This window comes from Pan troglodytes, chromosome 13 (genome assembly GCF_028858775.2).
Source record: "Pan troglodytes isolate AG18354 chromosome 13, NHGRI_mPanTro3-v2.0_pri, whole genome shotgun sequence".
Taxonomy (NCBI): domain Eukaryota; kingdom Metazoa; phylum Chordata; class Mammalia; order Primates; family Hominidae; genus Pan; species Pan troglodytes.
The window spans coordinates 130,105,479-130,132,951 of NC_072411.2; the positions used below are offsets into that span (position 1 = coordinate 130,105,479).

The 27,473-nt window shown below is 41.7% G+C and overlaps 1 protein-coding gene and 1 pseudogene across 1 annotated transcript in view; one reads left to right on the forward strand and one right to left on the reverse strand.

Moving 5' to 3' along the window:
• Nucleotides 1–1,192: 1,192 nt before the first annotated feature.
• On the reverse strand, nt 1,193–2,219 carry LOC736340 (protein Cripto-like; annotated as a pseudogene).
• A 505-nt stretch (nt 2,220–2,724) lies between these two features.
• DAW1 (dynein assembly factor with WD repeats 1) overlaps nt 2,725–27,473 on the forward strand; it is a 54,382-nt gene continuing 29,633 nt past the window's right edge. Inside the window, 5 exon segments of the mRNA NM_001280453.1 lie at nt 2,725–2,843; nt 18,254–18,326; nt 22,741–22,885; nt 24,139–24,197; nt 26,675–26,797. Coding sequence (NP_001267382.1) covers nt 2,804–2,843; nt 18,254–18,326; nt 22,741–22,885; nt 24,139–24,197; nt 26,675–26,797 — 440 coding nt within the window. The 5' untranslated portion in view covers nt 2,725–2,803.

Below are 27,473 nucleotides of genomic sequence, written 5' to 3' on the forward strand. Positions count from 1 at the left end.
CAAAGGCTTTGCCATCTCAACGATCTTTTCAATCTTCTGAACACATCAAGTAGGAAGGCTCAGTTGAGTGCTATTCCGTCTTGTAGCCTGTCTTAACAATCTCAAACAGTTGCTAATTTCCTTCCTTCCCTTCCTCCCTCCCTCCCTCCCTCTTTCTTTCCTTTCTTCCTTCCTTTGTTTACAAAGAAAGGGATGGTTTTGGGTTCAGAGTCTTTGGCAGTATATAGTAATTAGTATATAGTAATATAGTAATATATAGTAGTATATAGTAATTCAATGCCTTTAGGTCAATATATTTTCCATTTTTACTGTGCATACGCATATATACAATGTATTTTAAAAGTTGGCTTTACAATATGTAGTTTTATCATTTGGTTTACAACTAAATATATTGTGAACATTTTCTCTTCTACAACAGTTAAAAGAATTGCATAGCTTGGAGGAAACATAATTTATTAAGCAATCTTGTTGGGGACATTGAGGTATAATTTTTTTTTATAAGGAGACTTCATTCTTTTTACAACACCTTTGGGAAAAAAAAATCAGCATCCTAGTCTTACATAGCTTTCTATAGATGATGGAAACTTGCCCTTCCATTTAGCCTTTTAACTTTCTTCTCTACACCCACCTAATCACCATCAAGTAACCCATTTTATGTTTTCCAACCTCTCTCTCCCATTTGTTTCCTCTTTCCTACCCAGTCTCCCTGCATACATGCAGATGAACTTCCATTCCTTCAGCCCTCTGTTTCCTCTCCTTAAACAGGCTTTCTTTCCTTTTTAAGAGACTATTTTAATTGATTTTTATCAACTCTACTCAAAACTGTATCCTAAGGTCCACATTAGGATTGGTCTTTAATAATCTGAAGATAATATTCAATTGTTTAAAAGAACATTTTAAGAAGACCTTGGTAGAATTACATGTATCAAGAAACATGACTTAGGCACAATGGAGATATGGCTGACTTTCTTTTGAAAAAAGAAGTAGTTTTTGTGGGGAGGGCAGGGCAAAGAGGTAAGAAGTATTTGGTACTACAAGGAAATGTTAGAGACCATTTTGGAAATGTATTCATTATTTTAAGGCAACTAACAAATGATCATCTTTCAGTTAGGACATTATAGCAGCAGCCTTTACTGGTCATGAAATTTGAATGATATCTAAAATCATATTTCTGGAAATAGGTCAATGTCAATTAATAGTAACTTTGTATAGAAAGGCAGATGCCAGCTAGCATATAAACTGGTGCATGCAGACGGTGGTAGTTCTGGAGTCCTGGGAGCCATGAGGTGCTCATCCATCACAAGGCCATCACAGCCAGGTAGAAATGCCTGAGGAAAGCAGCGGAGCTGGCCGTACCAGCATTTACACATGGAACACTTCTTGGGCAGCCGGGTGTCATGGGGCACAGACCCACAATTCTCTTTGCGTACGTCGTGCTCACAGTTCCATCCATAGAAGGAGGGGAGGCAGGCACAGAAGGACCCCAGCATGCAGGTTCCCCCATTCAGGCAGCAGGTTCTGTTTGGCTCCTTACTGTCCTGTATCCCCATGGGGGGCACAAGCTGGGAAGACCGAGGACGAATTGCAGGCTCCTCCTGGGGCTGAATGCTGTCATCTCTGAAGGCCAGGTCTCCCTGAGATGGATGCACAAGTTCCCGATGGCCCAGCCTTTAACAAGCAATTCAACGCCTTTAAAAAATTGCCTTTACTTTTACAGTTACTGGCTGTTTACTGAAAATTTCATATAATTTTAAATTTAGAAATAAAAACTTCACAGATGGAATTAAATTTCATATAATTTTCAGTAAACAGCCAGTAACTGTAAAAGTAAAGGTAATTTTTAAAATTACATTTTACAAAGTGAAGTAAAATAAGTGAGTCAATCTAGAGACATTTTAAGAACTTAAAACTTAGGTATGGATCTCTGGAAGAGGTAAGGAGAGATATGGCTCATAGTTGCGCAGATAACACAGGAATGACTCAAGTTTGAGAAATTCCAATTGAGGCCAAATTCCTTAAAGGAAATTGACAAGCTGGCTGGCTGACTCTGTCTCTCCGCAGGCTTTCTCATGGAAACGTGGCAGGCAAACAACGATGCTGGCAAGAAATTGGACAAGCCGCATGAAGGCCTGGAGAGTTTTAAGCCCAGGTTGAGAGCACAGGTGTAGGCTTTCTGGTGTAGGTTCCGACGCACCTGCCTTCCATTCCCGCCTATCCATTTAGGCTGCGACCTCTGGTAGTTCTCCACTTACTCTAATTCTCAGTTACTTCATCCTTAAGAAGTGGTGCATAACTCACATCTTGTTAGGATTGTATGAGTATGTGTGCATACACCGTTTAAAGCAATGTAGGGCACAGAGTCAGGAAATGCAAAATATTAAGTTGAGGTCATTTTTCTTTTGGGAGGACAAGGACAGGGCACGGGCTGGGGCCCCAGAGTAGTAACTAGCGATGGGCTTTTCCTCCCAGCCTTCCTTTTGGGAAACGCAGTGTGCTAAAAAAGTGCATGCAGCCCAGGCTGTGGCCTAGGCCGTCGGTTCCCGGCCATGCCTAGCTCCTCTGAGGTCGCCCTTAGTGAGGACACGAGGTGCCCTCACCTCTTTCACTCTAGACACCTCCAGAACACTCGCCCCCCCGCGCGCCGGAGCCCCGGGTCACCACCAACCGCCCGCGGAGCCAGACCTCCCAGCTCTGCGCCCCAGGACCGCTCGGTGCAACCTGCGCATGCGCACCCGCGTCCCGCTGCTGTTTAGCCGTTTCCAAGGCTACGAAGCCCGTCGGCCGGGGATAAGACAGCAAGAAAATGAAGCTTAAGAGCCTCCTGCTCCGGTATTACCCGCCAGGTACGCACCAGCCCGGCCCCGTCATCCCCACGTGGGACCCTGGGCTCCCAGACTGGGAGGGTTTGGGGCGGAGGGCGCGGCGACTGAAAGGCGGCGGGGGTCCCCAGGTGGGACAGGAAGTCGGGCACTTCCCAACCTGTGCCCCTCATTCCTTCAGATGCTGGACTCTTCCTCAAAACATTAACAATTACTCTTTTAGGAATTTAAAGAGTTTAGCTTGACTTGCATATCAGTCCGTCTGCATTTATTGAGTGCCTACTGCGTACACGCTTTGTGCTGTGTGCTATGGACCTTTAAAGAAGTTCATAGTGCTTGATTTCAATGAGTGAAGTAATTATGAAATAAATTACTTAACTATTACTTAGTAACATAAGCAATACATTAATTGCCTAATCCTTGCCTAACTCTAATTTTAGGTGAGGACATGGTCACCTTTAAAGAATAAGTGACACCCATTGATCACCCAGCTTCTTAGGGACAGAAATAGGAGTGCAATTCTTGGGTTCTAATTCAGAACTCGTCTTCTGAATTAGAAACATCTGCAAAAAAAGAAAAAAAAAAAGAAAAAAATCTGCAAAACATGCCACAAGGCAGAAGATAACCAAATACACTTGCCCAATGAAGTTTGGATAGGAAGTGTCATAAAGATTTCAAAGGAGGGTAAGATACTTTGGACCGGTTTTGTTAAGAATAGCTTTATGAGGGGTGGGACTTGAATTTAAGGTTGAATGTCTCACTTTTCCCCGCAACACATCCAACTGCTTGGTCAACATCTCCGATGAGGTATCGCACAGAGATCTCATGATTTCTTTTTTTCCAGTCCCATCCCAATCCTGCTGCTTCCTCAAACTGTGCCCTGCCAGTAGAAGGCATCATCACCCAGCCTGTTTTTTGCCAGAAACCTAGGTGGTCACTTTTTGTTTCTCTCCTGTGATCATTCACTGCCTCCCCCACCCCCCCAACCCCTGGCATTCCTTTATCATTCTGCCAGCTCTAAGTCCAAAATATTCTGTGAATCCATCAGATTATCCCTCTTTCCATAGCACAGATTTCTTGGTCTAACATCCCTTCCAGCTGCCAACCTAGTCCAACCCTCCATTCCAGCCACCATTCCCTTTGGCTGAGCCACTCCAGTGGCTTTTCAACTGGATTCCTGGTTTTCACCCTCATCTCCTACAATCCGTCTGCCACTAGGAGCCAGTGGGATCTGAATTCAAGATCTCCAATAGCTTCCTATCATGCTTAGAATACGATCTGCAACCTGTGGGATTTGGCTCATCCTGTGCTGCTGACTTCTAAAACTTCACTTGTCTACCCTCACTATACTTCTGACTTCTTTAGCTTGTTCTTCTGTGACTTAAGAGAGGGCCTTTCACTCATTCGTTTTTTGGACCCAGCTTTCCCTAGAGCTAGGAAAAGCTGCTTCCTTTTCTTCATTCAGTTTCAATCAATGTCAACCACCTGAAGAGACTTTCCTACCTATTCAAAGTAGCCTGCGCTGATTTTACTCTATGCCATAAAGTGCTTAAAAATTATATTTGTCATCATCCAAAACTCTACTTGTTTTGTTTCAAATGTCTGCCCCTTTCCCATTTAATGTAAACTTCGTGAGAGCTAAGATCTTAGTGTGGTTTGATCATTGTAGCACCCTCAGCTTCTAGAAGAGATTTGGTGACATAGAAGATCAGGAATGTTTGTTGAATGAATGTATGGATAAATGGATGTGTTTGATGAGAGGTCAGGTATGGAAATTACTGAAAATAAACACTGAAAATCTTAAGGGATGCTGCTTCTGCCTCCCTGGAAGACCGATCCTGGACAGCTACTTTCTCCAATGGGAAGTTGACATTTGTAGAAAAGACATGCATTTTCTCCTTCATAGAATTCCAGTTAAAATAATGTGAGAAAGCTATATATATGACAGTATCTAGATAAATTTATTTTATGTAATTAATTACTTAATTTAATTTTTGAGACAGAGTCTTGCTCTGTCACCCAGGTTGGAGTGCAGTGGTGCAATCCAACTCCACCTCTTGGATTCAAATGATTCTCATCCCTTAGCCTCCCAGGTAGCTGGAATCACAGGTGTGCACTACCAAGCCCAGCTAATTTTTGTATTTTTAGCAGAGACGGAGTTTCACCATGTTGGCCAGGCCGGTCTTGAATTCCTGACCTCAAGTGATCCACCTGTCTTGGCCTCCCAAAGTGCTGGGATCACAGGTGTGAGCCACTGCATCAGGCTGAGAGTATCTACGAAATTTAAATTAGGCATAGGTATATAGTATATAGAAAATTTAAAATTAAGACTAATAGTCTGTTTCCTTTAAGTATTCCATAATTTTCTTTTGGCTCTTTTTGCCCATAGGCCTGTGCTGGTTCCCATAGATGTACCAATAAATGAAGCTCTTGCTTTCATCCCTTTGTTGTGGAGTGTAGGTTAAGAATATGAGCTCTGGGTTCAGAATAACGGCTTCTCACCATATACAATAATAAAAAAACTTGGGCAATTTGTTTTATTCTATCAAAGCATGGGTACATGGTGACAACAGCACCACCTCACAGGTCTACTAGACCCTTCCAGCTTCTTATCTTATTTGATTCTTTCTCTTCAGAGTAGAGAAAACTTTTTGGAAGAATACTCTCCCCAAGTGCTGTCCTCCCGTCCTATCATGTTTTCACGCTGATTGCCCCACTGAAACTGCCCACTTTAAGATCTCCAATGACATTCACATTACTAATCCACTGGCCAAGCCACAGTCCTTGCCTGCCTTGACCTGGCAGCAGCATTCAACCACTCTGCTTTTCTTTGGCTTCCAGGACACATATTCTATTTTCCTTCCTGTCTCACGTCACTTCTTCTGTGTCTATCTTGTTGGTTCCTCTTCTTCTTTTTGATGTTGGAGTGCCCCAGAGCCCCAACCTTGGATTTCTCCTTTCTATCTACACTCATACACTACACAATCTCATCCATTCTCAAGGCTTAAAAACTATCCTGACCTGAGGTCAGGAGTTCGAGACCAGCCTGCCCAACATGGTGAAACCCCATCTCTACTAAAAATACAAAACAATTAGCCAGGTGTGGTGGTGCGGGTCTGTAATCCCAGCTACTCAGGAGGCTGAGGCAGGAGAATCGCTTGAATCTGGGAGGTGGAGGTTGCAGTGAGCCAAGATCACGCCAATGCACTCCAGCCTGGGTGCCAGAGCGAGACTCTGTCTCAAAACAAACAAACAAACAAACAAACAAACAACAAACCATCCCACATAGTCCTGAGTACCTGAGTGCCCACCCGACACATTCATTTGAATGTCCACGGTACATCTCATATGGGGGTCTCCCATGGTCTTCCCCATGTCAGCAAATTGCAGCTCCATTTCTCCACTTACTCATGCCAAACATTTTGCACTCTTCCTTGTCTCCTCTCTCTCATCTCCACATCCACTAACAAATCCTGCTAGTCCTGCCTCCAAAATATATGCAGAATCCAACAATTTCTACTACCTGACCACTACCATTCTTTTTAGCTTGAAAGCTTCCTTCCACCCTTGCCCCTCTTCAGTCTATATGGCAATGGGATGGCTCTGTTAGAACATAAATATGACCATGTCACTCTTCTGCTCCAGCCCTCCAATGACTTCTCAGCTCGTTTAAAGTAAAAGGGCCATGATCCCCAAGGCCCTGCAAAATCTCACCCCCTGTTGCTTCCCTGACCTCACCACTTTCGACTTTTCCCTCCAGCAACACTCCTCTCCTTGGTGTTCCTTGGATGGGGCAGAGGTGTCCCCACCCAGGGTCTGCAGTTGGTGTTCTTTCTGCCTCGAATAATCTACCCATGGACATTTGTATCACTAGTGCCCCATATTTTTAAAGTCTTTCCTCAAAATTGTGTAAAGTGAAGACTTAGATGTCTCCTTTCTGAGCATTTCTATCTTCTTCCCATGATATTTCACAGCCCCTTTCCCTGGTTTGTCTTTTCTCCTTGGGGCTATCTTAATCCAACTCATCATTGTTTCACTCTTTTATTTTGCTTATTCTTCCCCACAAGAATAAAAGATTGATGAAGGTAGGAACTTTGTCTATTTTGTTTGCTTCTTATCTCTAGCACCCAGAGGAGAGCCTGGTGCATAAAATGGCATTAATGTTTTTGTTGAATAAGTGAGTTTAATGAGATGATGTGTGTTAAGCAGAATGCCTCAAACTCTTCCTGAAGTGTGAAAGGCCCAGATAAGTGATCTTTGATCTACTTCAGCTCTAAATGCCTAGGATTTTCTTTTTTTTTTTGAGATGGAGTCTAGCTCTGTCACCCAGGCTGTAGTGCAGTGGCATGATCTTGGCTCACTGCAAGCTCCGCCTCCTGGGTTCATGCCATTCTCCTGCCTCAGCCTCCTGAGTAGCTGGGACTACAGGCGCCCGCCAGTACGCCAGGCTAATTTATTTTTTTGTATTTTTAGTAGAGATGTGGTTTCACCGTGTTAGCCAGGATGGTCTTGATCTCCTGACCTCGTGATCCGCCCGCCTTGGCCTCCCAAAGTGCTGGGATGACAGGCGTGAGCCACTGTGCCCAGCCAAGCCTAGGATTCTTAGGCTCACGTAATTCTCTTGACTCATGTTTGCAACTATTGCCTTAATGCTTATCTTATAATGAGGTCATATTACTTAGCATGCTTGACATTTAATTTCTGAATTCCAATCTTTGGTGAGCCAAATCATATGCAAGTTTCCAAGATACTACTGAATAGCAGGTGGGTGTTTCAATAATAGCATTATCAGATAGGAAAAAATTATTCCACTGAATCATTCCCGTGCTACCTTTATCCCTTCTGCATATAAAGCAGTTTTGTTTTGCCTCCTAATCCTCTAATTTTCGCCCTCCCACTTTCTTTTGAATAACGTATCGGTCAGGGGCATTGTCTTGCTGCTATCTACTGAATTATCCCTCTCCCTACCTACATTCCCAAAGGCTAAATGTACATGCCAGTGACATGGCTAACCAAACATGGGACATTCCTTTTCCTCTTGGTCACATTTATTAATTCATAAGCTCTTTGCTTTGGGAAGAGTGGGTGTTGACTATGTGCTTTTCAGCTAACTCAGTTATGACAATTTTTGTATTTCATTTATTGTGTGAAGTCCATAGTTCTCAGACCAGGAGAAGGAATTAAGTCAACATTAACTAAACTAGTTAACATTCTGAGCATTTTAAAGGTTTCTGTTGATTGAATATATAATCTAAGTAAAGAATACTAATATCATTTGAAGCATGCCCTTTTAATATACTGAAAAATTTGAGGAATAGAGGCTTCTTACCTAAGTGTTTTGGGAATTATATTTATTGAATAATGCACAATCAAGGGAAAATCAAGATTATTAAGATACTGTGGGAAACAGTCACTGAAGAAAAGCATGTATTTCTGGCAGCATCTTTGTTTATTTATTTTTATTTTTGAGACATAGTTTTGCTCTGTCAGCCAGGCTGGAGTACAGTGGCACAATCTTGGCTTACTGCAACCTCTGCCTCTGTCTCCCGAGTAGCTGAGATTACAGGCATGTGCCATCACACCCAACTAATTTTAGTATTTTTAGTAGATATGTGGTTTTACCATGTTGGCCAGGCTGGTCTCAAACTTCTGAACTCAAGTGATGCACTTGCCTTGGCCTCCAAAAGTGCTGGGATTATAGGCGTGAGCCACTGCTCCCGGACTCTTTGTTTTCTGCTTTTATTCTTCATGGCACATATCACAGCCTTTTGCTCATATTGGAGCTCAGTAATCATGAGAGGGATGAACATATTGCCTAGATCAATGTTACACAACCTTTTTGGCACCAGGGACTGGTTTCATGGAAGACAATTTTTCCACAGACCAGGGGGATGGTTTTGGGATGAAACTGTTCCACCTGAGATCATCAGGCATTAGTTAGATTTGCATAAAGAGTGTGCAGCCTAGATCCCTTGTATGCACAGTTCACCATAGGGTTCCTGCTGCTATGGAAATCTAATGCTGCTGCTGCTGATCTGACAGGAGGCTGAATGAGCTCAGGCAGTAATGCTCACTCGCCCGCCGCTCACCTCCTGCTGTGTGGCCTGGGCCCTAACGGCCACAGACTGGTACTGGTCCAGGGCCCAGTGGGGTTGGGGGACCCCTGGCCTAGAGGTTTTGTCACAGCGAAGCAGTCAAATGTACATATTTCAATTTTGTAGTGTGTTCTCCAGATCCATTTGTACAGCATCCCCACCAATTTTCAGTAGTCAGCTTGAAGACTTTGAACCTTTTTACTTTATTACAAACAAGTAGTGAATAAAGAAAGCAGACTTTTGTTAACTTATTTGCTAAAATGTTAAAAATGCATTTCCTTAGGGTATTAGATCATACTCTGTGGACTGCCAAGTGCTAATTCTTTCCAACCTTTCTCTGAGTTACAGATTATTATTTTATTGCTTATTCATTGTGTTTATCATTTATTTACTCAAGCATTTATTTCCTCAATAATAAATAGCACATAGTAAATACCCTCATATATAATGCAAAAAATCTAAAATTATAGTACAGAAAGAAACACTCCCTTGATGATAGTGACACCTTGCATTGATACAGAACTTGTATGTTTAAAGTATGTATCTTTCTTGAATTTTCAAATAGCTTTTTAGGGATCTTGATCTTCAAGGGTTTATATTCTGATAATGTTGATCAACTGGGCATGGTGGTGCCTGCCTTTAATCCCAGCACTTTGAGAGGCTGAGGCAGGAGGATGGCTTGAGCCCAGGAGTTGAAGACCAGCCTGAGAAACATAGTGAAATCTTGTTTCTACAAAAAATTAAAAAATTAGCTGGGCATAGCGGCATGGGCCTATAGTCCTAGCTACTCAAGAAAATGAGGCAGAAGAATGGCATGGGTCCCTAGGAGTTCGAGACTACAGTGAGTGACGATTGTACAACTGCACTGCAGCCTGGGTAACAGAGCAAGACTCTGTCTCTAACAAAATGAAGAAGAAAATATGTCGATCCCTATCATTTTTTCTATTTTCTTGTTTTTCTCTTACTTTTTAAATTTAAATTTAATTTTTTTTTTTTTTTTTGCCCAGTGTGGAGTGCAATGGCACAATCTCAACTCATTGCAATGTCTGCCTCCTGGGTTCAAACGATTCTCGTGCCTCAGCTTCCCAAGTAGCTGGGATTACAGGCATGCCACCACACCTGGCTAATTTTTTCTATTTTTAGTAGAGACAGGGTTTCACCATGTTGCCAGGCTGGTCTTGAACTCCTGGCCTCAAGTGATCTGCCCGCCTCGGCCTCCCAAAGTGCTGGAATTACAGGCATGAGCCACTATGCCTGGCTTCTCTTACTTTTGTAAAATATTTATGTATAGTCGAATAATGAAAAATACATCAAAGAATAGCTAAGATGAGCCTCATCCCCCTGAAGATGCGGTCATGCCTTGAAAGGAGCCACCTGACACGTGACAGTGCCTGTGTCTTCAAGCTGCTGATGTGGAATATTATCAGTCTTTGTAATCTTTGCTAATTTGATGGGTAAAACTTACATCTATTTTGTTTTTTATTTTTTCTTAATAATGAAGTTAGGGACTTTTTGTTTCGGTTTGTTTATTGATCATTGTCTGTCTTTGTAAGTTGACCGCTCCTGACTTTTGTCCAATTTTCTTTTTAAAAATCATTTTTGGAGTTCTTTATATTAAGTTCTTAAAGTTTTGTGGTTATGGTTGAAACTTCTTTGCTGATTATTATTTGCCTTTAACTTTGTGGTATCTTTTATTGTACAGAGGCTTATAATTTATTTTAGACAAATTTGTCAATTTTTTCTTTTATAGCTATTGTATTTCATGTACTTACAAAGGTGATTACAGACACTAAGAGACAAATCCATTATATTATCTAGAATATTTTATATTTTATTTTTAATATTAAAATTTGTAATCAACCTGGAATATTTTTGTACATTGTATGTGGCAGAAATCTACTTTATTAACTTTTCAAAAAAATCCAACTGATTATTACATCATTTATTGAACAATACATTTTTTCTCTGTTAATTTGAAATAGTATTACATCATTTATTGAACAATACATTCTTTCTCTATTAACTTGAAATATTACCTTCACTTTATTTTTAAATGTTGATGCATAGATGATTTTATTATATTGATCTAATTTTGTATCAAAACCACACTTTATTGTTTTATAGTTCATTGTAATGTCTGGTAGAGTAAATTTTCACATTTCAAAAAGTAAAATCATTATAATTACATTAACTTCGTAAATATGACATCTTTACAGCATTGGGTTTTCTCATCCAGAAATGTGTCTCCTCATTTATCACAATTTTCTTTTATATTCAATAGTACATTTAGGATTTGCACATTTCTTGTTAATTCTATATTTAGATATTCAGTAATTTTCTTTGCAATTAAATGTGGTCTTGCCATTAACTGTATCTTCAATGGATACAGTATCTCTTTCTTATCTTCCTCCAGTCTTAGCTTTTTGTATTCTATTTATCTTTTGTAAGCACCTTAAATCTTTTTTATAACATGTGGCATACAGCTAGGTTTAAAAATATTTTAACAATGCTGTAATGTCCATATTTTGCTGAAAAGTTTAATGTGACACAGTCTTTTTTTTTTTTTTTTTAACTCTAGGGAAATAAGTACTGGTTGGCTCTCCACAGAATCTTTCTTTTTTTCTTTTTAAGTTTGCTTTTGATACTAGAGTTTGGTTTCAGGTCTTTAGTACAAAAGAACTACTTCCTGGGGGGGGGAACAACAAAACAAAATTATGCCAAACTATCCTCTAACTAGCATTTGCTTGCTGTGCTGTAGTGTTCTGGGCAGTTTCTTGAGTCACTAAAAGCATTTTTAATTACTTTTCTGTTCTAAAATCTTGCAGTTCATTACGCAACAGCTGCTTGGATTACCTGTTTAGGTTTCAGCACATCCGTGCAGCAAGACAGGGTTGAGAAAAATTCCTTCTGAGAGATCATAGCTGTGCAGCTGAGTGGGTAGTGATGTCCGACACTGAGGAAGAAACTCCAGAGGAGAAGCAGTGTTGAAGGAGAAGATCCTGAACTCTTTGAGGTGATAGGGAGACATCTATGTATCTGGAACTCAGAGGAGATATAGACTGGAGATTTGCAATTAATAGTTAGCATGTTGATAGTAATTAAAGACATGGTACCGATGAATTTAATGTAAGGTGAGAAGAGAAGAATCTGTAGACCTGAAGTTTAAAGATGCTTAGTGTTTAAAGGTCAGGCAAAAGAGGACAAAGGAGAACAAAAAATAACAAAGTCATTGGAAAAAGAGAAAGAAGAGATTTTATAAAAAGCCTAAAGAGGGTATATTTGAGGAAGGAGGACATATTGTTTATAGTATTGATTATTTCTGAAAGGCCACGTGCTATAAGGACAGAGAATGTCCAATGCATTAAGCAATTTGAGGACAGTCTTCCCATCATCCACCAGTTAGTTCATGTATTCAGCAAGCACTGCTGGAGCATTTTGAAAGATCATGAAGATACTAGATAACGGCAGGCACTGCTGATAGAGAAATGGAATTCAGAGAGGGATCTGAATGTGTTGCTCGTACTTGAACCTGAACACAAATCACAGGCCTGCTGTGCTTAAATCATGACTTGCCCTGAGAAGGGTCTTTCTGGGAATATAGGGAAGCATATAACATGGATATGTTTCCTTCTTCAAAGATGTTACAATCTCACTGGAAAGAGAAGGCATAAATGCAATTTAAGTAATACAAGGTGACCATGTAGCATATGCCACAAGGTATCATTTGATTAATAGCTAGAAAATAAGCACTGTTCATTGAGACTTTATGCCGGGTTCTTCATATACATCTTATTTAATCTCAACCAGCAAACTTATAGGTTCATAGATGAGAAAATTGACATTTGCCAGATCGTGACATAAATAAGGGGTTGAGGATCTATCTGATGCCAAGTATACACTTTTTAACTCTGCCACATTCTTTTTTTTTTTTTTTTTTTTTTGAGATAGAGTTTCACTCTGTCGCCCAGGCTGGAGTGCAGTGGTGCAATCTTGTCTCACTAGAACCTCCGCCTCCTGGGTTCAAGAGATTCTCCTTCCTCAGCCTTCCAAGTAGCTTGGATTACAGGTGCCTGCCGTCATGCCAGCTAATTTCTGTATTTTTATTAGAGACGGTGTTTCAGCATGTTGGCCAGGCTGGTCTCAAACTCCTGACCTCAAGTGATCCACCTGCCTTGGCCTCCCAAAGTGGTGGGATTACAGGCGTGAGGCACTGCACTTGGCCTCTGTCACATTCTTTCTCAATGGCTCAGTGCTTTTGAAAAGTAAATAGAGTGTTTTGGCAACATTTCCTATTTTCCCTTGATCTGAAATACTGCTAGGATTATATCTGTTATATCAAACTATGATCTATAGCAGTGATTCTCAAACTGTAGAGGACTCCTGGCAACCCTTGAACACTTTCAGCAGGGTCTCAAGGTCAAACTTATTTTTCATAATAACAATAAGATGTTACTTCTTTTCTACACTGTGCTGACATTGTCACTAATGGTGCAGAAGCAGTGGAAGGTGAAACTGCTGGTGCCTTACTACAAATCGAGGCAGTGACACCAAACTCTAATAGTGGTCACTGTATTTATTCTTCACTGACACACACTCACAATAGGAAAACATCAAAAAAAATCCCAACAGAACAACCTAGTTTTGCTTGAGGATTTCCTTGATGAAGCAGTAAAAATTATTAATGTAGCAAAATATTAACATAGGAGTGCATGTATTTTGAGTATTCCAGGTGATGAAATAGGAAGTACTAAGAAAGCACTTCTGCTCTACAGTGAAGTCTGATAGTTGTTGATATGGTTAGGCTTTGTGTCCTCACCCAAATCTCATCTTGAATTATAATTCCCATAATCCCCACAATCCCCACATGTCTAGGGAGAGACCAGGTGGAGGTAATTGGATCAGGGGGAGGTTCCCCCATGCTGTTCTCATGATAGTGAGTGAGTTCTCACAAGATCTGATGGTTTTATAATTGTTTGGTAGTTCCTCCTGCATTCATTCTCTTCCTGCCACCTTGTGAAGAAGGTGCCTTGCTTCCTCCTTTCCTTCCACCATGATTGTAAGTTTCCTGAGGCCTCCCCAGCCATGAGGAACTGTGAGTCAATTAAACCTCTTTCTTTTATAAATTACCCAGTCTTGGGCAGTTCTTTATAGCAATATAAAAACAAACTAATACAGTTGTCTTAAGGAAAATATAGGTGGTTGCTTGAATTACGAGATGAACCAACTTTTTTTCATGGAAAAGCATTTTTACTTGAAAGAGTGACTGAGAAACAACATGGTTTTCAGACTCAGACATTTTGGCAGACATTTTCTTGAAAATGAAGAATGTGAGCCCACAACTTTCAAGCAAAAATATCAGCATTTCTTGCTAGTGATATATTTTAGCTTTCAAGCAAAAAGTATAAGTTCAGAAAACTTTTGTTTACCACCATAATCTTGACAGCTTACCAACAGTAAGAGTTTTCTTATGATAAAAATTGGTAGTGAAAATGGTAAATGTTACTTTCTGATATTGTGTGATGAAATATGTCAACAGTTACAATATATGCATAACTTAGTAGATCAGTATTTTTCAAATGTCCAGTGCATGATTATGCACGGACCATGCATGAATAAAAGATCCATCGAAAGTGTGAAATAGACCAATGAGGTTTAATTCAAGTATATGGAAAATTCACTAATATGGTTTCAGATTCTATATTGCAACTAATTTTAAGAAGTTACCATTTGTTGAGTTTTAATATAATATCAAAAAATGTTCACAATGATATAAAAAGGCAATTATAATACTCCTTCATTTTTCAACTACGTATCAGTGTCTGACTACATTCTTTTCTTACACTTTGTCTAAAACATTTAGCAGCAGCTTGAATGCAGAAGCAGAGATGAGAATCCATTGTCTTAAGCCAGATATTAGAGATTTGTTAAAGTATAAAACAGTGCTACTCTTCTTACTCTTTTTAGGGGCAAGAAAATATAGTTATTTTTACAAAAACTTTATAAAAATAACATGCTATGAATTACTGTTGTTTTAAAACAACTTAATAAATATTTTAAAAATTTCTCAATTTTAGTTTTTAATATGGAAAAAAACCAAAAACTCTTTGGTGTCCTAAATAATTTTTAAGAGTGTAAGGTGATCCTGAAGCCAAATTTTTGAGATGTACTAGTTTATATCCACAGACAGAGGCAGTAGAGTAAGGTGGTTAGGAGGCTCTGTCCAGTTTTTATTAGCGCTGGGCTGTTCGGATGGAATATATTCTATGGATCCATCTTCAAGTTCACAGAGTCTATTCTCTGTCATCTCTACTTTTGAACTCGCTTAGCAAGTTTTTTATTTTCATTATCATATTTTTCAATTCTATAATCCTCATTTGGTTTAATAAATATTTTCTGGGATTTTCAATTTTTTCATTTGTTTCAAGTGAAATTGTAAATGATTATTGAAGGATTTTTATAATATCTTCTTTAAAGTCCTTGTCAGATGATTCCAACCTCTGATTCATCTTGGTATTGGTGTTCGTTGATTGTCCTTGGTATAATAGGTGATTTTTAAAAAATTGTATCCTAGACGTTTTGATTATTACGGGGATCCTTGATCCTATCTAAACCTTCTAATTTGGCGAAATCTGCTTAGATTTGGCATATGTGCTCTTGGGCTACTTTTGCGGGCGTTGGTTACAATGGTGTCTGTAGTTTCCTAGGCTCTTGCAATGTTACTGTCCTTTGTTTTTTTCGGGTATTGCTAAGGCTCCTGCTCAGTCACTGCTGGCGCCACCTGCAGGGCGCAGAAGGTACTTCCCTAGTAGGCCTGCTGTCACTGAGTGACCTTCCTGGTCACTTCCCGGCCTGATTATGCTGCTGGCTGGAAGGCAGGGAGACGCAGGGCTTTGCTGAGGCTGCTTCAGTGCCTGGTTGTGGAATGAGGTCTGAGACATCCCTGGATGTCACCGTTGCCCCTTTTGCAAGTGGATAGGACTGTCCACCAATGGCCTGGCTGTGGAGTGGGGTCTGGGAGGTCCCAGGACTTTGTTGATGGGGCTGCAGCCAGATCCAACTGCCTGCTGGGGCCCAGAATGTGCACTGGGAACTGGAACAGCCTCAAGCTTCCACTGGGGGATCAGACTGCTTGCAGGGGCCCCATTTGTGGGTCAGGGAATAGGGCCCTCTTGTCCTAGTTTTGGGGTGTGGAATGCGGTGATAAAAAGAAAATCCAGGAATCTCACCATGTAGTCGTCCCTCAAGCCCTGAAACCTATAGCCAGTCTACCTTCTTCCATCCAACTTTATTTATTTATTTATTTATTTTATTTTATTTTATTTATTTTTTTATTGATCATTCTTGGGTGTTTCTCGCAGAGGGGGATTTGGCAGGGTCATAGGACAATAGTGGAGGGAAGGTCAGCAGATAAACAAGTGAACAAAGGTCTCTGGTTTTCCTAGGCAGAGGGCCCTGCGGCCTTCCGCAGTGTTTGTGTCCCTGGGTACTTGAGATTAGGGAGTGGTGATGACTCTTAACGAGCACGCTGCCTTCAAGCATCTGTTTAACAAAGCATATCTTGCACTGCCCTTAATCCATTTAACCCTGAGTGGACACAGCCCATGTTTCAGAGAGCACAGGGTTGGGGGTAAGGTCACAGATCAGCAGGATCCCAAGGCAGAAGAATTTTTCTAAGTACAGAACAAAATGAAAAGTCTCCCATGTCTACTTCTTTCTACACAGACACGGCAACCATCCGATTTCTCAATCTTTTCCCCACCTTTCCTCCCTTTCTATTTCACAAAACCGCCGTTGTCATCATGGCCCGTTCTCAATGAGCTGTTGGGTACACCTCCCAGACGGGATGGTGGCCGGGCAGAGGGGCTCCTCACTTCCCAGTAGGGGCGGCCGGGCAGAGGCGCCCCTCACCTCCCGGACGGGGCGGCTGGCCGGGCGGGGGGCTGACCCCCGCACCTCCCTCCCGGACGGGGCGGCTGGCCGGGCGGGGGGCTGGCCCCCCCACCTCCCTCCCGGACAGGGCAGCTGGCCGGGCGGGGGGCTGACCCCCCCACCTCCCTCCCGGATGGGGCGGCTGGCCTGGCGGGGGCTGATTCCCCATCTCCCTCCCGGACGGGGTGGCTGCCGGGCGGAGACGCTCCTCACTTCCCAGACAGGGTGGCTGCCGGGCGGAGGGGCTCCTCACTTCCCAGACAGGGTGGCTGCCAGGCGGAGAGGCTCCTCACTTCTCAGACGGGGCGGCTGCTGGGCGGAGGGGCTCCTCACTTCTCAGACGGGGCGGCCGGGCAGAGACGCTCCTCACCTCCCAGACGGGGTCGTGGCCGGGCAGAGACGCTCCTCACCTCCCAGACGGGGTCGCGACTGGGCAGAGGCGCTCCTCACATCCCAGACGGGGCGGCGGGGCAGAGGCGCTCCCCACATCTCAGACGATGGGCGGCCGGGCAGAGACGCTCCTCACTTCCTAGATGGGATGGCGGCCGGGCAGAGGCGCTCCTCACTTTCCAGACTGGGCAGCCAGGCAGAGGGGCTCCTCACATCCCAGATGATGGGCGGCCAGGCAGAGATGCTCTTTACTTCCCAGACGGGGTGGCGGCCGGGCTGAGGCTGCAATCTTGGCACTTTGGGAGGCCAAGGCAGGCGGCTGGGAGGTGGAGGTTGTAGCGAGCCGAGATCACGCCACTGCACTCCAGCCTGGGCACCACCGAGCACTGAGTGAACGAGACTCCGTCTGCAATCCCGGCACATCGGGAGGCCGAGGCTGGCGGATCACTCACGGTTAGGAGCTGGAGACCAGCCCGGCCAACACAGCGAAACCCCGTCTCCACCAAAAAAATACGAAAACCAGTCAGGCATGGCGGCATGCGCGCAGGCACTAGGCAGGCTGAGGCAGGAGAATCAGGCAGGGAGGTTGCAGTGAGCCGAGATGGCAGCAGTACAGTCCAGCTTCGGCTGGGCATCAGAGGGAGACCGTGGAAAGAGAGGGAGAGGGAGACCGTGGAAAGAGAGGGAGAGGGAGACCGTGGAAAGAAAGGGAGAGGGAGACCGTGGAAAGAGAGGGAGAGGGAGACCGTGGAGGGAGAGGGAGAGGGAGAGGGCCCAACTTTCTATTATTTTATCATTGTCTATTGGACAATTTGAAGGGTATTTAGTTATATTTAGAGGGAAGGACTGGGGAAAAGTTTGTCTACATGATCTTGTTTTGGAACTAGATATCACTGCTTATTTTTTGTTAAAAAATTAAAAATTTTAAAAATAAAAATGGAAAAAACTGGCAAGGTAGGTTAACTTTTGACATAGGTGGTCATCGTAAGTGTTTTATAACATGTTTGTTTATTTCTATAGGAATTATGTTGGAATATGAAAAACATGGAGAATTAAAGACTAAGTCCATAGATTTGCTTGATCTTGGTCCCAGGTAAGTAAGCTGTAGGATTCAACAAGTAAATGTTCACTGGGAAGCCTTGACACAGAGTGATGTGTGGATGAGCTGCATAAACTGCAGATAATACATTATTTTTTAAAAATTGTTCTTCTGTGGTGTGTTAGTTTCTGTTTGTTTCAGGGAGTTGTATCTGAGGGTCTTGCTGAATGAAGAGGAAGTGGGAAAAAGGTTATCACTCTTTTTTTTCTAAGGTCTTAAAAAAAATAAACCTTTTAGTTTATAATTTTAGAAAGACTGTGAAGGTAGAGTTTCCACACCCCGATTCCCCTGATGTTAACATCTCAGATTAGCGGGGTACATTTATTAGGATTAATGAACCAGTATGATACATAATTATTAGCTAAGGCCCACTTCATTCAGTTTTTCTTAGTTTTTCCCTAATTCCTTTCTTCTGTTCCAGGATTCCATCCAGAATCCTACATGACATTTAGCCATCATGTGTCCTTAAGCTTCCTTAAGCTGCGACCGTTTCTCAGACTTCCCTTATTTTTGCTGACCTTTATTTCTTTCTTTTTTTTCCTTTTTTTTTTTTTGAGACAGAGTTTCACTCTTGTTGCCCAGTCTGGAGTGCAGTGGCCCGATCTCGGCTCATTGCATCCTCCGCCTCCTGAGTTCAAGCGATTCTCTGCGCCCAACCAGTGACCTTTACATTTTTGAGAAGTACTTGTTACTGAGTTTTAAGAATATTACTGAGCCTGCTATTTTCTTATTAAATACTTCATAGGGCTGACTGCATATGTTCCTCCTCATTAATTGTCATGGGGCAGAAAAGGGAGACCTAATCTCTATTACTGAAGCTTGGTATTAGCCCAGAGGAAACCCCTTGTGATGTAATAACACCCAGAGTTCATTCTCTTTAGTAAATCTAATGCAAATAGCTGGGCGCGGTTGCTCACACTTGTAATTTCAGCACTTTAGGAGGCCGAGGCAGCAGGGTCACTTGAGGTCAGGAGTTCGAGAGCAGCCTGGCCAATATGAGGAAACTCCGTCTCTAATAAAAATACAAAAATTAGCCAGGCATGGTGGTGCATGCCTGTAGTCCCAGCTATTCAGGAGGCTAAGGGAGGAGAATTGCTTGAACCCAGGAGGCAGAGGTTGCAGTGAGCTGAGATCGCGGCGCTGTACTCCAACCTGGGTGACAAAGTGAGACTCTGTCTTTAAAAAAAAGAAAAGAAATCTCATACAAAACTCCACTTCAAGGCCAAGGCCAAGTGTGGTGGCTCACACCTGTAATCCCAGCATCTTGGGAGACCAAGGCAGGAGGATCACTTCAGGCTAGGAGTTTGAGACCAGCCCGAGCAACACAAAATAGCAAGACTCTGTCTTTGTAAACAAACAAACAAACATCCTACTTCAAGAGAGAGTCAGACTAGTGATTATCCTGTGAGAGCCTAAGTTCAGATAAGGTGAAAATAATCTCAATGGGTGAAAATCACAAAAGAAACAAAACAAAAATGTTGTGTTTTAGGTTTGTGGCCTGAGACTGTAAGCAAAAGGAGCTTTCTTATATGGGCTGCCCTCTAGTTTTATAATGAGTCCACTTGACACTGTAACTGATGAGAGAGGGGCTCTCTTAATCCTGGAGTTGCTGCCACTTGAGAGGTTTGATGTTTCTGGGAGCACGTGTCTAGGGTGGGGCTGGGGCATGGCTCAGAGGATGATGGTCTATGTAGGGTCCAAGTCTTATTTCAGGTGCTTGGCACAAAGAAGGTAGTCAATTGATATTTTTTTAAAATCAAAGAATAAACAGTGGCACAGATAGTGTCATTGAATACAACAATCTTTGTATTTTCAGAAAAGATGAGGCCTAATATCAAACCCAACCTGTGATTTTTGTAAATGGAACATGTTATTGATTTGTTTGATGATGCTAGCATGCAGGAAGTTTCTTTGTGAGACATTCGTTTATTTAGTCAGCAATTATGTATATGTACCTTCAACACATACGTAAGAATCTAATCTGGGTTAGATTCTATAAGAGGCTATAAAGATATTACTCAGAATCCCTACACTTGATAGGCTTTTTGTCTAGTTTGAGAAACAACTTGTACAACATAGAACATCACACAAGTGGTACAGATAAGCTTCTATATGAGAGAATAACCTCCAGCTAGACATTCTGCAAAACCACAGATTTTTATATCTAAGAAGTATGAATTATTAGGTGATTTCAAAAAGGACTTGTGGGCTGTGAATCCAGGCACTCAACACTTTGAAAGTCTTCATATTAACTATAGTCACTCAATCGTGCTGTGCTTTCCTGAGGAGATATAAGGCATAGCCTCTCATAAACATGACCTTTTGGTGATATGAGAAAGTAAATAAATGTCTCAAAAAAGTGTGAATTTTATTTCTAGTTTTGTGCAAGAATCTGGAAGTATTGTGCCTGTTAAAACCCTGGTACCATAGATGACATGCTGGAATTATTGCATGAAAATCCTACAGGGTTGGAGTGTGTAGATTATCTGGTTAATTTGGATCTTGCGAGGAAATCTGTTTTTATACAAGTTGTTGAAAACTTTTCAAAGGGGCATTTTTACCCTTTTAATTGTTATGAAATTAATTATCTTTTTGACAATGAAATATCTCAGGGTTTATCCAAGTTGTTATTATGGATGGTCCCTGGTTCATTTTTGTTCAAAATATTCACTCCTACTCTAATAGATTATGTTTCTTGAGAGCTGGGACCGTATCTTTTACACACCCAGTGCTAAAGCAATAGTACCAACTCAATAAATGTCAATTGAATGAGCAGGTTCCGAGCTCGGTGCCTTGCACAAAACTGGAGCTTAATGTTTGTTGATGGGGTGAAGAGGGGGATACTTATCAGGGGCCACATTCATGGGAAGTGGATACTGAGACAGAAGTGGGTGAGTCAAAGGTTTATTGGGCAGTGACGCTTGTGACAGTCCAGGGCATGAAGCAGAAGCAGGATCAGGCAGGAGGAGCCATCTGACCTCGATGAAGGAGGCGGGACAACAGAATCTCTGCCAATCTGGAAGAGCTCAGGAGCAAAACTTGCCAGCTAGAGGAGTGCCTCACAGGGAGAAACGGCCAGGCTCTTGCTCTGCCCCTGCTCAGCTGTGGACGGAGAGCCACCAGAGAAGAGGCAGCCCTGGCCTGGAATGCCAAGGTGCAGCCTGAAAGAGCTGCAGCTAGAAGCTGTCAGGCAACAAAGCTCCAACCCTGACTCTGGGCCTGATTCTTTCTTAAAGGTGGGGGAATCTGCATAGTGCATCTTCTGGACACGTGTGTGACATGATTTGTTAAATGGCTCTTTTTTGGATGCTTCATGGTGTATATACATTGATACCTTTTTTTGAACGAATATTATTCTGTGCCAGCAACATTTTTCAGAATTTCTATGAATTATTTGAATGATAGAGAAAATTTGAATCTATCTGTATATTTTTCAGACCAGTTATCTTTCAGGGAAACAATATTTTAGTCTATAATAAATATTAATATTAGTCTTATGATGCTTTAAATTTATGGTTAGGCATTTTTCTCTTTTCCTAAAAATATTTTAAATCTAATCTTTCTGAACCTCAGTTTCTTCATCTCTAAAATAATTATGATAAAAGCATTACATTAGCAGATTGTTACACGATTAAATAAGAGAACATATGTAAAGTGAAAAGTATGCTGCTGGGAACATTCAATACATGTTCATTCAAAAGAAACAGGAAAGAAAGAAAAAGAACTCGTGTTCAGAACTAGTATGGACTAGGCCTTCCTAGGTGTCTTCATTCATTTTGTGCTGCCATAAAAAGAAAGACCTAAAACAGGGTTATTTGTTTCTCATAGTTCTGACTGAAAAATCCAAGATCAAGGCCCCTACAGGTTTGGCGTCTGATGAGGGCTGCACTCTGCTTCCAGGATGGCACCTTGATGCTGCGTCTTCACATGGCAGAGGGCAGAAGGGCAAAAGGGATGAACTCTCTTTGTCAAGCCTTGTTATCAGGGCTTCTAATCCCATTCAGAAGGGCTCCACCATTGTGACTTAATTACCTATTCAGGCCGCACCTCTTAATGCTGTGACATTGGTGAACATGTTTCAGCATGAATTTTAGAGCGGACGCAAACATTCAAACCACAACACTAGGTGAGAACATTAGACTCTTGGCACACCCTCCATGAAACAAGCCTTAGCTTTGGAAAAATGTGTTGTAGAAAATCCAAGCTTCTTGCTTTCCTGCCATCATCTATTTACTGATTTGTATGATCCTCCCCGCCCCACCCCCAGATATCTCTTGGGAAAGATAATGGTGTTTTTGACATTTTATAAATGTGCTTCATGAAGCAATGCAATCAATTCTTCATGTAATATAGGTATATGCAAATTTTGACATAAAATAAAAGAAACTCTTTTTTGGGTGTATTTCAGCACTGATGTCAGTGCGTTAGTAGAAGAAATCCAGAAGGCAGAACCTCTACTCACAGCTTCACGAACAGAGCAAGTCAAACTTTTGATACAGAGGTTGCAAGAGAAACTCGGCCAGAACAGCAATCACACGTTCTATCTTTTTAAGGTAATGGATTTAAAAACAATCAGATAGAAGAATTTCAGTGAAATGATTGATATTTTATTAATTTTTCTTTCCCTACAAATATTTTTTCATGAAAAAGGCATGTCAGTGATTGATTGTAGTGCCTCACATATGTTTGCTAAGATTGTCCCAATAATTATTTGTTAAATGAATGAGTGAAATCCAAAACACTTATTCCTTGAGAGGTTAAATAAAGATTTCAGCTCTTCATATAATGGTAAATTTAAAGGGTTATTATTATTAAGATAGTTTTAAGTTATGGAATAACTAAAGCTTTTTTCTAGTTAAAGTAACATTAAGAAGTTGTGTTTTATGACAAATCAACATTTCGTATTTTCTGCTTTCATGTGAACTAAACCATATTTCAGTAAATTATTTATTTGTATGACATATAATTTTAATGTGATGTAAATATGCTTTTTAAATAGTTTTTTTGATGATTAAATATAGCAAATATAGTCGTTTAGTACTTCAAGGAAAGCTTTTAATTTTCCTTTGTCATTACCTTAGAATTACTTCATATTACACTGCTTTTATCTTTTATGATTTAAATATAATTATGATAGTAACATATAATTATTAGTTATAGACTCACCTGATACAAAATATCCAGGCATTCGTTTCTGGAAGAGGATGTTATAGTCTTGTAACATTTCTTTGTCCAGTAGGTGGCACTGTTTAATTTCAAATATGAGCTGTATAACTAGCGTGTCTCAATTTATTCTCCAAAGGGAACATTTTTGATGGTGAAAGTAGATGCTATTCATAGTTACATTTTGGTAACAGACATAACTTGGACTGTCCCAGCCCAGCCAATCACTCTTAATAGATTGTCCAATTTATGTATATGCGTTCAATAAATATTCATTAAACATTCACTGTATGTTAGATGTTGTAGGGGTTGAAAGATAAGGAAGACATATTCTGACACTAAAGGAGCTTCAGGATTCATAAAGTCATAATACATTGTCAAATCTTTATTGAAACATATTTAGTGTATTTCCTACATACCCAGTTTATACATATATACAAAACCACATGCCATATGTAAAAGAAAATGTTACAAATTAGTGCTATCAATAAGATGCCACATAGCACTGTCTAAAGGTAAATCAGATATTGCCTGTTTCTGATGTATAATTAAGAAAAAATTGAATGTCTTCATTGGTTTGAAGTTATAACTAACAAATTTAATTTGGTTTGAGTCTAAAAAATGGTGTTTTCTTTCACTGAAGGTTCTCAAAGCACATATATTGCCACTGACTAATGTTGCACTTAACAAATCGGGCTCATGGTAAGATTCTCTTTTTATGTCTAATTTTTAGCAGTGAAACAAATTTCTGTGTTTATTTATCAAAGATTCCAGTTAGATAAGTACATAATATATTCATTTTTCTGATTTCAGTACCCTCTTGGATACTGAGGAGAAATATAAACCCTTTCTCCCACTCTTCTAATCTGAGTTTTCTGTCGTATTCGTGCTGCAGTGAATGGGAGGCATATCGGGTTCTCAGCAAATGTAGCTACTGAAGAACTCAACTCAGGAATGAGTCTGGCAGGGTGGCCTCATATCTAACTTGGTTGGTTGTGATCAGTCTATTCAGAGCAGGCACTTTCCATCTAGGTCAGTGATTTGGGGTATGGCAAACAGCAGCTTCAAGTCTCTGTTGAGAGCATGGCTGTGATCAGCTTGGGAGCTGACGTGCTAGGTAGGAGAGATGAGGGAGAAGTCTCGTCTTGACCTACAGACATAAAATAAACACAAACTAGACATAAAATAAGCAGTTTGCTAAGGCTTCCATAATAAGGTAGCACAAACTGAGTGGCTTACACAACCAAAATGTATTTTGTCACAGTTGTGGAGGTTAGAGGTCAGAGGTCAAGGTGTCATCAGGGTCAGTTCCTTCTGAGGCCTTGGGAAAGAAGCTGTTCCACAGCTCCTGTAGCTTCTGGTGGTTTGCTGGCAACCTTTGGTGTGGAGAAGCATCACCCTGAGCTCTGCCCTCATCTTCACATGGTTTTCCCTGTGCATGTGTGTGTCTATATGGCCTGTTCTTATAAGGATGTATTGAACTGGGGCCCACCCTACTGCAGCATGATCTCATCCTAACTTAACAATTTTTTTTTTTTTTTTTGAGATGGAGTTTCACTCTTGTTGCTCAGGCTGGAGTGCAATGGCACGATCTTGGCTCACTGCAACCTCCAACTCCAGGGTTCAAGCAATTCTCCTGCCTCAGCCTCCCGAGTAGCTGGGATTACAGGTGCCTGCCACCACGCCCAGCTAATTTTTTGTATTTTTAGCAGAGGCGGGGTTTCTCCATGTTGGTCAGGCTGGTCTCGAACACCTGACCTCAGGTGATCTGCCCAACTTGGCCTCCCAAAGTGCTGAGATTACAGGCGTGAGCCACCACGCCCAGCCGTAACTTAACTATTAATAATTATATCCGCAAGATCTTATTTCCAAATACATTCACATTCTAAGGTTCTGGGGGATTATGACTTCAACATATAAATTTTGAGGGCATATATTTCAACCCATAAAGTATCTATAGTATATATGTGTATAGTTGCAAATGCGAGTTTGCATCTATCCAAAGGTAGAGGAAGTCTGTGGGAGAAGATGGTAGAAGGAAAATACCTAGGAGAGAATCAAAGATACCTTGTCTTGTCAACCTGCCTGTTTAGTTGAGTTTTGCTATTAGACTTTTCTTCACCTTTTCTTGTTACCACTTGACATTCAGACTGGCTTTTCAATTTTATGGATTGTTTTCTGTGCTGGGGAAATATATTTTTGTTATACTTTTGAAGCAATATTTTGATTTCAGAGATATTTTAGAAAGAAAGTCTCTTTCTTAATTGAATATTGAAGGAATGATTAAGATGCTGCTATTTTACATTACACTCTATTCACTATTCCTGTAGGAGAATAGCTATGTTAAAGGAACCATTCATTTGTTTATTAAACAGAATATAGGCCAGGTGTGGTGGCGCACGCCTGTAATCCCAGCACTTTGGGAGGCCGAGTGTGCAGATCACGAGGTCAGGAGTTGGAGACCAGCCTGGCTAACACGGTGAAACCCCGTCTCTACTAAAAATAAAAAAAAAAATTAGACAGGCGTGGTGGCGCGCCTCTAATCCCAGCTACTCGGGAGGCTGAGGCAGGATAATCGCTTGAACCCCGGAGGCAGAGGTGGCAGTGAGCTGAGATCGCACCACTGCACTCCAGCCTGGGCGACAGAGCAAGACTCTGTCTTGGGGGTGGGGTGGGGGTTGGGGGAGGGAACAATGGAATATATCACAATTTAGACATTGTTCTCAATTTAACTTTTTGTTCTGCACACATGATTTCCATCGTAAAAAGCATAATAGGCCAGGCGTGGTGTGTCACACCTGTAACCCCAGCACTTTGGGAGGCTGAGGCAGGCGGGTCACTTAAGGTCAGTAGTTCAAGACCAGTCTGGCCAACATGGTGAAACCCCATCTCTGCTAAAAACACACACAAAAAATATAGCCAGGCGTGGTGGTGGGTGCCTGTAATCCCAGCTACTCAGGAGGCTGAGGCGGGAGAATTGCTTGAACCTGTGAGGCAGAGGTTGCAGTGAGCCGAGATCACGCCATTGCACTCCAGCCTGAGTGACAGAGCGAGACTCCCTCTTAAGCAAACAAACAAACAGCATAATAAATAGAGTTATTATCCTACAGGTAAAACATGAAGTCTTTATTAACACACTGCCATTCTTCCCTGCAACGTGTTTATATTCCTTGTGTTAGCTTTATCACAGGAAGCTATGATCGGACATGCAAGCTCTGGGACACTGCGTCTGGAGAGGAGCTGAACACCCTGGAGGGCCACAGGAATGTGGTTTATGCCGTAGCATTCAACAATCCTTACGGGTGTGTTCATCCCTTCACTTATTTGTTTATTAATTCATTTACTCATCCCTCCATCTGCTTGGGGAGAAAGGGAAGAAGACAAGAGGTCTGAATTTATTGAGTGCTTGGTATGTGCTTTGGAAGCCTTTTAAATACCTCCTTCAAAGCTTAAAAGGGTCTTTGGGTTAGCTATCACTATCCGCATATAGAATACAAGGTTTCAGGCTGGGCGTGGTGGCTCACGCCTGTAATCCCAGCACTCTGGGAGGCCGAGGCAGTGGATCACTTGAGCTCAGGAGTTTGAGACCAGCCTGGCCAACGTGGTGAAACCCCATCTCTACTAAAAATACAAAAATTAGCTGGGCTAATGTGTGTAATGTATGGTGGCGCATGCCTGTAGTCCCAGCTACTCGGGAGGCTGAGGCAGGGGAATCACTTGAACCCAGGAGGCAGAGGTTGCAGTGAGCCCAGATCGCACCATTGCACTCCAGTCTGGGCAACAGAGTGAGACTCTGTCTTAAAAAAAAAAGAATACAAGGTTCAAATGTGCTTCCAAGGATCGCACGGCAGTAAAGAGGAGAGCTGGAGTTCATGCTCAGGCAAGACTTGACTCTCAATCCTTGGGAGTTCCGACAGGCACTGCCTATTGATGTTCACAGCCCTGGGCTCATGCCTCTGGGGGAATGTGACATACACA